The sequence below is a fragment of the Monodelphis domestica genome, chromosome 2 (genome assembly GCF_027887165.1).
Source record: "Monodelphis domestica isolate mMonDom1 chromosome 2, mMonDom1.pri, whole genome shotgun sequence".
Lineage (NCBI taxonomy): Eukaryota > Metazoa > Chordata > Mammalia > Didelphimorphia > Didelphidae > Monodelphis > Monodelphis domestica.
Genome location: NC_077228.1, coordinates 44,129,833 through 44,143,546, shown reverse-complemented (window position 1 = coordinate 44,143,546; position 13,714 = coordinate 44,129,833). Strand labels below are relative to the sequence as shown.

The 13,714-nt window shown below is 39.0% G+C and overlaps 1 protein-coding gene across 2 annotated transcripts in view; it reads right to left on the bottom strand.

Moving 5' to 3' along the window:
* Positions 1-13,714, bottom strand: part of COL24A1 (collagen type XXIV alpha 1 chain) — a 399,913-nt gene that overhangs the window by 299,782 nt on the left and 86,417 nt on the right. For both annotated transcript variants that reach the window (XM_007480591.3, XM_056815400.1), the window contains 2 exons: positions 12,684-12,737; positions 6,020-6,073 (listed from right to left, as the gene is read on the bottom strand). In XM_007480591.3, the coding sequence (XP_007480653.1) occupies positions 6,020-6,073; positions 12,684-12,737 (108 nt within the window). The remainder of the gene's footprint in view (positions 1-6,019; positions 6,074-12,683; positions 12,738-13,714) is intronic.

Sequence of the window (13,714 nt, the reverse complement as noted above, 5' to 3'; positions counted from 1 at the left end):
CAGCTTCCTTCAGCGCAAGCTTCTCAGAGCACACTCCAACCACTCCGACAAACTCCTCTACCACCTCGAGTCTCCAGACCCCCCTATCCTTCAGGAAAACCATCCAAGTTCCCTCCCCTCAGTCCTCACATCTACCAATCACGTGTCCATCAATTTCCCTGTGCCAATGGAGGCTCTCGCTTAACCCAGGACCGCCCAGAGGTCTCTGGCTTTGCACATGTCTGTTGAAGGTCATATTTTCAAATAATTAAATCTTTGATCCTTTGCTACAACCCTTTCTAAATCCTGTTAACCTGAGTAGGGTAGAAATTGGAATAATTAAATTTTGATCTAGGCTGCAGCCCTTACTCAATCCTGTTAGGACTGAATAGGGTGGAGATTGATTCCAAGTATCTCCATTGTATCAATTCTAAAATCAATCATGACTCAAAGAAATTCCTGTTCTATGCTTAAGCATAGGTCAAAGTCCTTTCCATTGTTCAGCAAAAGGTTTCTGTCCTAAAGTAATCTTAAGAAGGGAGGAGAAGGAACCTCCCATGCCAATGGGGTTCACATTCCAATAGTCAAGACCCACTATCAATAGGAAATTTTTCAAGTATGAAATTTCCCAATGGTGAAATTTCCAACATTTATAAGTCTAAGAAATTTTGAGGTTTACATAGCCCAGCATTTTATCAATGGAACCACCCTCATCTTTTTTTTTATTCTTCCTTAACTATCATGTTCTTTTATTATTTTCTTCAAACCTTTTCTTCTCTATTCAAGCCTGTTACATCACATCTTTCCCCCTTCATAGTAAAGGCTTTTGCCCATACTTTATTGCAAAAATATGAAGGGAAACTGTTATAATTATGTTTTGTAAAATATGTTTTTGTTTTTTTTCTCAGAGTCAAGGGAGTGTGCTTGTCTATCATCTCATCCATGGTTCAATGGAAAGGGCACTGGACTAGAGAAATAAGTGGGGATCTTAGCTAACTAATTGTGAGACCTTAGGCAAGTCACTTAACAAGAGGCAATTTGTCAGGAGTCTCCCCTTCTCTCTTAACCTATATCTCAAAATCCCTCACACTCCTCTTCTTTGCTCCAGTCTCCCCATGCCTACCTTGTGTACCTTATGTCCATGTCTCCCATAATTCCATTGTGGGGGATCTACCCAGTGAGCTGCTTGTTCTCTCCAAGTTTTATTTATATCCTGGAGATACCAATGGAACACATGAATTATGATTCCCTTGCCTTTTGAGTCAGTCTACATAAGTGATCGATCCTTTTTTGGTCATACATGTCACTGATGACACCCTTTACACCACTTTGTACATAATTCCTTCTTTCTAATGTGTTACGCTCTGAACTCACACCTCCTCTTATTCTCCATTCAGTTTAACCTTTAATTTGTCAGAAATTCCAATGTTCCAGGAATCTCAGTCATACCACTGGAAGGACATTGGTTAAAAAAAAGAAGTGATGAGCCCTTGTTTCAGAGAACAAGTGACCTTGGGGTCATAAAGTGATGATCTGCCCATATAAGAGGCAGAATCCACAAGACAATTTCACAGCTACTGACTGACAGTGCCTTCCCTTTGTATGAATGTACAGCAGGAAGCTAGTCATACACAACTAAATTGAGTATTAATTTAGCCTGCTGGTTCGAATAAAAATAACTTCATCTCTTTATAAATATGAAGAAACAGCCCCATCGGGACTATTTTGTAACCAGTTCCTCCAAATATTTACAGCTAGACACCAAGTGGATTCCCCATGCTGGAATTGCAAATTGCACAACCACTGGAATAACTTGAAAGCAGTAGATACCACTGACTTCAAATTGGAGGCTTCTGTGAAGCTGTCTTAGAAAGTACCTATTAGTATGTCTTTCTCTTATAAGGACTGTCAGTGTTTAGACTGCACTCACAGTCTATTCTACTTAGTGCTTCCAATATAATAACTATGATTAATTCCATATTATAAGGTCTTAGAAGGGTGACTACCGAATGTTTCAGAACATATTGCTGTTTTCAAAGGGGCGCCCTAAGTAGCATTTAACATGCCTATTTATAAGTTTATGTCAAGCCCAAACCAATTAGAAGTGATCATCTGGAGTCTGGTGGCTCCACCAAGGCAACCTTTTATGTCTCCAGGGAATCAGCAGCTCCTGACCGTCTAGGATTCCATAGAACCTGACAGCAATCAGGGCCATAGCATGATCCCAAGTAGAAAGATACTTGCTATTTTCTACCTGTGTAACTTTGGGTAAGTTATTTAACCTCTCTTGATTTCACTCTTCTCATCTGTAAAATGATGGTGTTAGATGATCTGACCTCTAACATCAAAGGCATCTACCCAGCACAATAGATAGAATGCTGGACCTGAAGTTGGGAGGATTTGAATTTAAATGTGGTCTCATATGCACATTAGCTTTGTGACCCTGGGCAAGTAACTTAACTTCCCTCTAGCTAGCACCTAACTTCTAGAGTTATTGTGAATCATAAATGAGATATTTGTACATCTCTCAGCACAATGCCTAGCATACAGTAGATGCTTAATAAATGCTTGCTTTTTTCCTTCCTTCTTCCTTCTCTAATTTCCTCTTTTCCTTCCTCCTTTCCATTCCATTTTTCGCCTTCCCCCTTTCTTCCCACCCCTCTTTCTTTTCCTCCATCCCTTCCTTTCTTTGATTCTTTCTTTCTTTCCCTTCCTTCCTTCCCTCCTCTTTTCCCTTACCTCCTTTTTTCCTTCCTATCTGTTCTTTGACTCCTTCCTTCCTTTGATTCCTTGAATCCTTTGATTCTCTGCCTCTTTCCTTCCTTCCTTCCTTCCTTCCTTCCTTCCTTCCTTCCTTCCTTCCTTCCTTCCTTCCTTCCTTCCTTCCTTCCTTCCTTCCTTCCTTCCTTCCTTCCTTCCTTCCTTCCTTCCTTCCTCCTCTCCCATTCCTTCCCATCCTTTCTTTGATTCCTTCGTTCCTTCCTTCATTTCTTCTCTCCTTTTTCCTTTCTTCCTTCCCCTTCTCTCTCTCCTTCTTTTTCCTTCCTTCCTTCCTTCTTTCCTTCCTTCCTTCCTTCCTTCCCTCCTTCCTTTTTTCTTTCCTTCCTTCCTTCCTTCCTTCCTTCCTTCCTTCCTTCCTTCCTTCCTTCCTTCCTTCCTTCCTTCCTTCCTTCCTTCCTTCCTTCCTTCCTTCCTTCCTTCCTTCCTTCCTTCCTTCCTTCCTTCCTTCCTTCCTTCCTTCCTTCCTTCTTTCCTTTCTCCCCATTCTAACTCAATGATCCCATGAAATCCTACTAGGTCAAAAGCATACATTAACAAATTATAACTGCTCATCCAGTAGATTTTCATGGGCAAAGAGGTCAGAATGTCCTCCTAAATCTGAACCTACTAAAAGAAAAATAATATTGGAGGGAAACAATTGTAATATAACTCATTATTACATATAGTTGACAACACCACAGTTCAAATCATGTGAACCTAAAATGTGACCTGCCTCCTAACCTTCTTCCTATTCTGTAGTTGATCACAGTGGAAGGATGAGAAAATCAATGTCTCTATCCATTAGGAGGGAATTCACACCATTGTTATTCCAAAGAATCTTGGAGGAAGTCTGAAGGCAATTTGGCTTTAGCCACTCCAGCTTTTGTGGTTTAAAGGGCACATTTCTGCCTTTGGGGGAAAGCCTCTGATGTGGGCTTCTCTTTCCTCCAAGGCTATAAGCTGATGCAATGTGATTGAATTTATTAGCTTGGGAGCTCAGGCATCTTTGTTGACACAAGTGTCAAGTCACAAATGGTCCCACTTGCCACTACTGAAAGATCCCAAGAGTTGCTGGTGAGGAATCAGGGGTCAATTGCACCTCTCAGATCTCTTCCTACAAGAGTAATAACAACACCATGCCTAAGACCTTTTTTTGTGGGCAAATTCAGGCGCTAAATAACCATAATGAAAATGAAAAATTAAAACTGATTAACCCAAAGGCATTGTCTACCAAGTGCTAATGAGAAACTCTTTGGATATGATAATAATAATAACAAAACAAAAACAATAACAGTAATTGTAACTAACATTTTCATAGGGTTTTAAGGTTTTACAAGGCAGCTAAGTAGCAGAGTGCATAGAATACTAGATCTAGTGTCAGAAACACATGAGTTCAGATTTAGCCTCAGATACTTACTAGATGTGTGACCCTGGGCAAGTCACTTAATCTTTGTCTCAGTTTATGCACTTGTAAAATGGGTATAATAATAGGAATGACCTCCCAGGATTCTTGTGAGTCCCAAATGAAATAATGTTTGTAAAAAATCTTATTTGGCATACAGTAGGTGCTATATAACTATGTATTTCTTCTTTCCCCTTAAAGAAATGTTTTTTTTTTTTTAATATAAGGTTCTGCCTTTCCTTCTGGCATTATATGAATCCTGATAGAGTAGTGGATGACTTCTGGGAAATTCCAAATGTTCTCCCTGAAGCCAGACCCAGCTTTCTAAGAATAAAAAACTCTGGTGTTACTGAATGACTATGAAATGTAGCTAAGAAATTTAAAAGAAAAAGCCCCAAAGGACAATGTAAAAGTGAACTTTTAAAAGTTTTTTTAGTTTTTTAAAAAAAAGTTTTTTTAGCTTTAAAAAAAAAGTTTTTAAAAAACGTTTAAAAGTGGTCAATGTGGAGTGCCACAATGACAAATAGAGCACACACTAACCGAGCTAGAAGACATCTAGGTAAGAGCATGCTCATATCCCAAAGGGAGGAGAAAGGACCCTTAGTTCCCAGGATCATGGATGCAGAACAAAAGACCATCTAGTCAAAACTGATTATCATACAAATAAGGAAAATGCCATTCAGAGAGAGAGTAAGGTACTCGCTCAGGGTTACAACGATAGAAGGGTCAATGGCAGCATTTGAACCCAGGTCTTCCTGACTCCTGGTCCAGGACTCTGTCATGGTGCTGTTACAAGAAAATCAGTTGCTGGAAGAAAATCACAAAAGAGACAGAGAGAAAGAAAGGGAGGGAGGGAGTACTCTGAACTATGAGGACTTAGGGATTTCCAAAAATGCAAAGTACAACCTGGTCAGGTTATAATTCCTTTAGGAAATCCCCCCATACATCAGATATTGAAGAGGGCAGACTACGGGGTCTAAGTCACAGTATCTCCTTTTTGGAATAAGAAGGCACCCTAAGTTTCTAGTTCGCAGGAAAAAAGGAGAGAAAGAAAGGAGTGAATGAACAAATGAATGAACAGAGAAAGGGAAGGAGGAAGAAAGGATTTACTAAGCACCTACTTTTAGATACTGCACTGCTATAAAATAATTATCTCATTTGATCCTTGCAACAACCCTGGGAAGTAGGGGCTATTATTATCCCTATTTTATAGTTGAGGAAACTGAGGTAGAAAAAGGTAAAGTGACTCACCCAAGGTAACACAATGAGTAAGTGATTGAGGCTGGATTTAACTTCAGGTTTCCCACTATGGTGCCATGAGCTGCCTCTAAGAATCCCAGAGCCTCCAGCTCAGAAGGGATGACAGAGTCCATCTGAAGGCAAGATGTGTACAAGTATCCTCTCTACAACATCCCTGACAGCCACCAGCCTTCCTCTACAGGAAGACCTCCAGGGATGAAGAGAATCATGACCTCTTCATTGCATTTTTGGAAATCCCTAATTGTTAGGGAAGTTTTTCTTCTTTGTGTCAGTTCTAAATTGTGCCACCTCTAACCATTGTTCCAAATTTTACAAACATCTGGAGTTGAGCAAAACAAGTCTAATCCCACTTCTCAATCAGAGCCTTTTCAAAATCTGAAAGATAACCATCAAGACCCTGCAAAGAATGTAAGCTTTTTGCTTCCTGTGCTTTTATTAGAACTTTACATGGCATAATTTGTGGGCCCATCTCTGCCTAGGTAGCAATCCTCTGATAATGCTAGGCCTCAATCTTGATGAGCCAAGGATATCTAGGAGGAGATGAAACCTCTAATTCATTTGGAATTTATTACACCTTTTGCTTAGTCCAAATGCCAAAAGGAAACAACAGAATCTTACCTTGTCGCCTTGAAAACCAGGGGGACCTATTAACCCCAAAAGTCCTGGATCACCCTGTAAATAAGACAGACATAAAGATTTTTATTCCAATTAAAAATTGAAGTTTCCTTTAACTAAAATGCAGAACTGTGGCTTGTGGAGTAAGTCTTTGATTTGCTTCTATCCTAAATGTTTCAAGTTTTAACACAAGCCCCACCTTCAACGTGCCTTCTCCAAGCACTCCAACAGGAATTTCTTCCCCTTCCGAACTTGTATAGTACTCCTCATCTATATCACTCAGCCTAGCACTTAACCATGTTCTGTTGTGTTGTTGCCTTCATGATCCCACTTGGGCTTTTCTTGGCAATGATACTGGAGTGGTTTGCCATTTCCTTCTCCAGCTCATTTTATAGGTGAGGAAACTGAGGCAAACACGGTTAAATGACTTGCCCTGGGTCACAAAGCTAGGAAGAGTCTGAATCCAGATTCAAACTCAAGATGAGTCTTCCTGACTCCAGTCTCAGCAGTCTACAGGTCGTGCTACCCAGCTGCCCTATTCTGATGGGTTTCATAATTAAATATGGCAGCACATGAATGTATTTTTTCAATCATTTCAGAAATGTTAGGCTCAGAAAGACAGAACTGTAGTGCGAGTCCCTTTCACAGTCCACATAGAACTGAGAATAGAACAGAGTACATTGGAGGCAATGTACCCCTCAGCAAATTCTAAGATGAGTTGCACTGAAGTGAATTGACATGATATGGGATAGAGACCTGAAAATTACTGGGGGGAGGTTGCTATTCACTAAAAATCATAAGCAGGATTTTTTATATGGTGGGGTAGGGTGGGATCTGAGACCTGTGATATCATTAGGAGAAGGGTTCTCTTTGGAAACACGAAGAAGAGTGAAATGAGCAGAAGGAAATGAACATTATATTTAGCAAGGGAAATATCTGAAGAATGACATGTGTGCATCCATCTTCAGAGAAAGAGCTGATAGAAATAAGCAAAATATGGTTTTATTTATCTATATATTTTTTGTCAATAATGCCTTCTCTAATGGGAAGAGAGGGACTTTCCTGAATATTTTAATGAACAAACATAAATAAATTTTAATTAAAAAAAGAAAAGTCCCTCTAAGTGAAGACTGGCAACTCTTCAGCAGCTTATAAGAGAGGTGGATGGTAAGGTGAAGTCACAATAGTAAACACTGATTTAGTATTTTCACAATTATAAAGTCACTTTCTATTTTCTCATTTGATCCTTAAAACCCTGGGGGGAATGTGCTATGGCTATCCCCATCTTACAAATGAGGAGGCTGAGGCTGAAAGGTTAAGAGGCTTGTCCTGGGGTCATCCAGCTAGTCAGTGAGGGTTCATATTCAAGTTTTCCTGACTCTAAGTTCACCATGTCAACCCCCTCACTCCCACCCCAACTCAATAAATGCCCGTGACTCCCTATTACCTCCAAGGTAAAATAGAAAATCCTCTGTTTGGCAATCAAAGCACTTCATAACCTGGTTTTCTCCTACCTCTCCAGGTTTCTTACACTTTACTCATTCCCACATATCCTCTGATCCAATAACTTGCCATTTCTTGTACATGACACTCCATTACTCTACAGGCTGTCCCCCCTGATTAAAATTATCTTCCTTCTCCCTTCTACCTTTCCCTGGCTTCCTTCAAGATTCAGCTCAGGGACGGCTAGGTAGCACAGTGCTACCTGAAGATGAGAGGTCCTGCGTTCAAATCTGACTGTGTGACCCTGGGCAAGTCACTTAACTCCCTTACTGCCTTTTACCTTCTATAGAAGAAAAGGAATTAAAAAAAAACTCAGCTCAAGTCCATACTTCTGACAGAGAAACCTTTCTCACAAGATCCCTCCCCATCCCCCCATACCAGCTATTGGTGTATCCCATTTCCATCATACATGTCATGTATGCATATAATTAGTTGCATGCTGTCTTTCCCATTAAAATACCAGCTCCTTCAGGAATGAGGGAAGGAATTAAGCATTTCTGAAGTGCCTAATATGTGCCAGGTCTTAAGCTAAATGTTTTACAAATACAATTTCAATTCATTTGATTTTGACAAAAAAAGAAATGATTTTGCTTTTCTTTGCACCTCTGTAAAAATGGAGATTTGAATCCCACACTTCAATCCCCAGAAGTCCTTGGTACTTCCCAGAATTCCCTATAATCTCACCTGAGTCTCCACCTGGGCGAGAACACAATTTAGTTTTTAAAGGGCTCTCTGCCTCCCAAGAGTCTCTCTTCTTCCACTTCTAAGCACATGAGTCTCTCTACTCAGCATGCAAGATGTAGTAAGTGAAATATGAATGGGCTAATCAGCCCTAGGCATGTGCTTTTCTTATTTTGTATTTCTTTATCCTTGATTTCTAATAATCTTTAATAAACCTCAAAAATATGATATTTTTATTAGTAGAAACTAATTTAACCGTTATACCTCTAGGGCTTAACATAAGGCTTAGAACATGATAAGCAGTTAATCAGGGTCTATTGGTTGATTGGCTGAATTTCCCTGGTCCTCTGACTCCTAAGCAAATCCACAAGACTCCAATTTATAAAGAAGTTGATGGACTGCAATGGGAAAAGGAATTTATTCCTCCAGGAATTTCTCCTGACAATGACAGATCCAGCTCCTACCAAATCCAAGGTCCAATTCCTGTTCAAATCTAAGGTCCAGTCTCTATCCTTATTCCCATGACAGTGTTGTGATCCCTTTTGGTGGAGGGGATATACATCTTGATGAAATCACAGATCTCTTAAAATATAAAAAATATGTATATCTATTTGACCCACTCTTGCATTTTGATGCCACATTTAGACTTGGCCTCCATCTTAACCATAGCTTCCTGGATATTTCTTTTATATATGGCCATGCTGGAAATATAGGTCCTTTTCAAGAGTGAGCTTTCACTTAAAGGCCATTATCAACATGTTATTAAATTCTCTCTATTACCACATTTCTCCTTCGCAGTGTTAACCATAATGAGCACATGGGTATTTCAAAAGCAAACGGGCTTAAAGGCTCCTCCAAGCCACCCTATATTTTGCACCAACAAGTAACTAGGAAAGAGAAAAATCAAAGTACCTGGTTTATTTGTGTACGCTTTTGCTGGGAATTCTATTTTAGGCTGTCACCAGGATTGAGCAGGCTTCTGTTTTCTAAATTTTAAGGCAATGGAGTGGGCTATATTTATGCTTCTAAAAACAGTCCTCTAGAGCTCTTGAGATTTTACCCCCTTGCAATGAGAGTACGAGTCAGCTGCAGATAGGACAGCAATGAATGATCCCATTCCCCAAAATAGACTTGCACTCATCAATGAATTTATTCGTACCAGAAGAATAAATCTCTCCAATTCCCGTTAACACACATCTGCGCATTGCTGGTGTGAATTAGCTTAGTCCTAAGAGAAATATGGATGTGCTGAACAGGCTCATTCTATAAGGCATGACGAGGGTGGCTATCAGGTTGCAATAAAGGAACTGGCAAAATACTTGAGGACTAAAAAAGAAAGAAATGAAGCCTGCAAGCACATGCCACATAAACAAAAACACCCTATAATTGTCCTGGAGAGCTCAAATCCCAGTCTAAACAAAGCTGTAGCAGATGCCTCCAGAAAGACCTTCCGTAGCACTGGAGACCTGCATTTATGAATTTGTTACAGTATTTATAGGAATGTCGGTTATTCTCATGTAGGGCTCTACTTTATTTTGCTCTAGTGCTGGCATTTTTGAGAGCAGGAGAGTCTGAAAAATTGTCTTAGTCTTTGGGGATTCCCTTGAACAGAGTGCTTTAAGGTCTGCTGCAACTTTCTATAGGATAACGCCTTTGGTCCTCACAACCACCTTGTAAAATAGGTGCTACTATTCCTCCCAGTTTATAGAAGTAGAAAATGAGGCTCAAATATTATATAAAAGAGGTAAAGTGACTTGTTGAAGGTCACACAGCTTCAGACATGTTGTTTTTGTTGCTGTTCAGCTATTTCAGTCATGTTTAACTCTTTGGGATCCCATTTGGAATTTTCTTGGCAAAGATACTGGAGAGATTTGCCAATTTCTTCTCCAGCTCATGTTACAGATGAGGAAATGGAGGCACACAGGATCAGGGTCACACAACTAGTAAGTGTCTGAGGTTAGATTTGAACTTAGGTCTTCTTGACTCCAGACCAGGTGCTCTATACACTGCATCACCTAGCTGCCCCTCATTAGCCATATACTGGAGTAAATTCAATGGAATGAGACCTGCTTCTGAGTCAGGTCACCTGTTTTAAAATCCTGGATCTGTTACCTGTTGACCTTGAGCAAGTCACTTAACTTTTATGGAACTTAGTATCTTTATTATTAAAAATGGAACAGGAAGCAGAGGAGGAGGCATGGGATAGATGACCTCTATCAGATCTATAAGAGGGCCTGGGATCAAAACCTTACTCTTGGTCTTGGTTTCCTCATCTGTAAAAATTTGGGGCCATTTTGGTCCCTTCCAACCATAAATCTATGGTCGTATATGTCCAGGAAAATTATTTAAATTATCTGATCCTATTCCTCATTCAGAATCAAAAAATATCAGAGCTACAACAGACACTGAGATAATCTAGCTCAAACCCATTATTTTACTTATAAGGAAACTGAGGCACCCAGGAGACTTCCCTAAGATCCTATACATCCTAAGTAGAACAAGTATCTAAACCCTCAAGTCTAGTATTCTTTTTACTCTGCTAGTATGCACATTTCATCTAAAGCAGGAATTATGTGTGCCTGCCAGAATTCACAGGGCTATGGTGAGAAATAATGTCTGTGTAAAGCACCAAGAAAAGCTTTCACAGCCAAATAGAAGACTATATATATATATATATATATATATATATATATATATATATGTGTGTGTGTGTGTTTGTATATGTGTATATGTATAAGTGCATACACATTAATAGATCGGTACATAAATATACTGTTAGATGCAAATGTGCCTATGTGTGTAAGTATATACACACACAGATATATTCCATGTATTGTATGTGCATGTATATTATCTGAGAGACAACTGAGTAGCACAGAACTTGGAGTAAAGAAGACCCAAATTTAAATCCTGCCTCACACACATAGAAACTATATGGTGGAGGACAACTAGATGGCTCAGTAGATTGAGATCCAGACCTAGACATGGGAAGCCAAGGGTTTAAATCTGGACTCAGACACTTCCTGGCTGTGTGACCTTGGGAAAGTCACCTAACTCCCCTTGCCTAGCTCTTACTGCTCTTCTGCCTTGGAATCAATACAAAGGATTGATTCTAAGATGGAAGGTAAGAGTTTAAAAAAAAAGAAATTTTATGATGTTCAGTCCCAGTTTCTTCAACTGTAAATTGGGAAGATCATAATTAACAGCTATTTCAGAGGGTTATTGTGCAGATCAAACAAACTGTTAAGTAAGTCTTCTCCAAGTTTTTAAAGAGTCGTATAAATTTCAGTGAGGTATAGGTGTATGTTTTTGGTCTAGGTCTACAATTCCATCTCCTTGGGGAACACCTGGCATGGAAACTCCCTTCTTTGATGTAGATTGTTAACTTTATAACATACTCATAAAGGGTTCTCGTGGGCTCTGAGAGGACAACTTATCCATGGTAACAAGTTGACTATAAGGCAAGTCTTCAACATATATCTTCTTGATTTTAAGGCAAACCTTGTTTAAACTGTGCCACACTACATGGCTGTAAGTTCAAATATATTTAAAGCAAAATTGATCCTTTTCCTGTAAAAGTTAAAATTAAATCTCAATAATAAAATATTATATTTTAAGAGATTTATTGAATGATCATTAGAAATCAAGGAATAAAGAGGATACAAAATAAAACCACATGCCCATGGCTGGTTAGCCATTTTAAAAATCCCCACTCACCACCATTACCACTGGCTGCAAGCACAAGAAGAGGTGGGACTCTCCCCGTCCTCACATTATATCCTCTGTCTACAGGAAGTATGTAATGACAGGAAGTCAGTGGGCTCCCAGGAAATGTAGTTCTTTTTTTAGGGTAACAGATTTTCAATTATATATACTCCAAATGGGTTATTCATTGAACCACTGAACTTGCTCACTGAATAATTAGTTTACTGCTTGTTTGGGGACAGGACCTATGATCTCCCTGGTACAGGGAACTCCCAGATGAGGAAACTCCCTCAGTGTCAGTGCATGCCAATTGTTTCTCTGCAACTTTTAGTCTTGGAGAATTTCCTAGACCACTGAGAGGTTAAATGACTTGCCCAGGGTTAGAGGTAGGACTTGTCCCTATCTGATCCTGACCCTAAAGCCTACTCACAATGTATTATACTGAAATGCCATTCATATCAAATATAATTTAAATATTTTAGAGGACATGCCTCCCACCTATACCCAAATCTTTACTTCCATAGATTCAAGGCAGTACCATGTTCCTAGTACCAAATTCATTAAATAATTGTTTATGATAGTGATTCAAAGAAATGAATAAATAGCTAAATCAGTCATTCAGTAAGCCAATCAACAAATAAGTTAATAATTAGATGATCATTAATACAGATCCTAAAACAGATTCCTCTTTGTCCAATAGTGATTCAAAATTTAAGTAGGGAAAGAGAAGCAAAACCAGAAAAACTTAACTCTTAGATTATGCCTTTTTGATTTTTACCTTTTCTCCAACCATGGCTTGACCTGGAGATAATCCTGGATCTCCTTTAGGGCCCTAGAGTAGAAGAATGAAAGGGTCAGTGAGAGGAAGGGTCATACATATTTATTTCTCATCAGTCATTGGGCATATTGCACATGTTTTCTCCTTAATTTCCTTGGATCTCAGTTTCCTCATCTGCTAAGGGGTGGTGGTGTTGAGATTGTTGTTATTCAGTCATTTCAGTCATATTCTATTCTTCATTCTTCATCTAGGTTTTTTTTTTTTACAAAGATCCTGGAATGACTTGCCATTTCCAACTCTTTTTACAAATGAGGAAACCAAGGCAAGCAAAGTTAAGTGACCTGCCAAGGATCACACAGCTAGAAAGTGCCTGAGGCCAGATTTAAACTCAGAAATATGAGTCTTCCTGACATCATGCCTGGCATATGATATACTGTTCCACCTATCTTCAGATGAATACAAAGTTCCCTTCCATCTCTGAATACACAGAATTCTGTGATCCTGTAGATACTCTAGGATTTGGTTTGATGTAAGCAAATGGAAGAAAATAAAATCCTTAAGAAGATTTCAACAAATAATGTTCAGGCACTATTGTACATAAAGCCATTATACTAACTTAACAATGTTTTACATCAAGATCACCATGGTTGTTTTTGATTTCTTAGCTCTCCTAGTCGTATTTCCATAGCTATGTTTGAAAAGTAATGGCTCCTTGAAAATTCAGCAGATGAATTGATACTATTGTATGAAGTAATCAAGGACTAGAACACAGATACAATCCCTGCCTTAGGTATATTACTTCCACAATTCTTGTATCATATCAGAGAGGCAGACACTAAGAGCTTCCATTTCTACTGGAGTATAGTAAAATGCTGTGAGTGTTTTCAGCAAAAGCAGTTGGGTATATAATACATGGAAGGTTTGACTAATGCTTTCCCACTTGTCAAAAAACCTTCCTACTTGGCACAAAATGAAAAAAATAAAAAAGAAGCAATGCTTGGATTACAAAAACTCTTTGATATTTCCAAAAG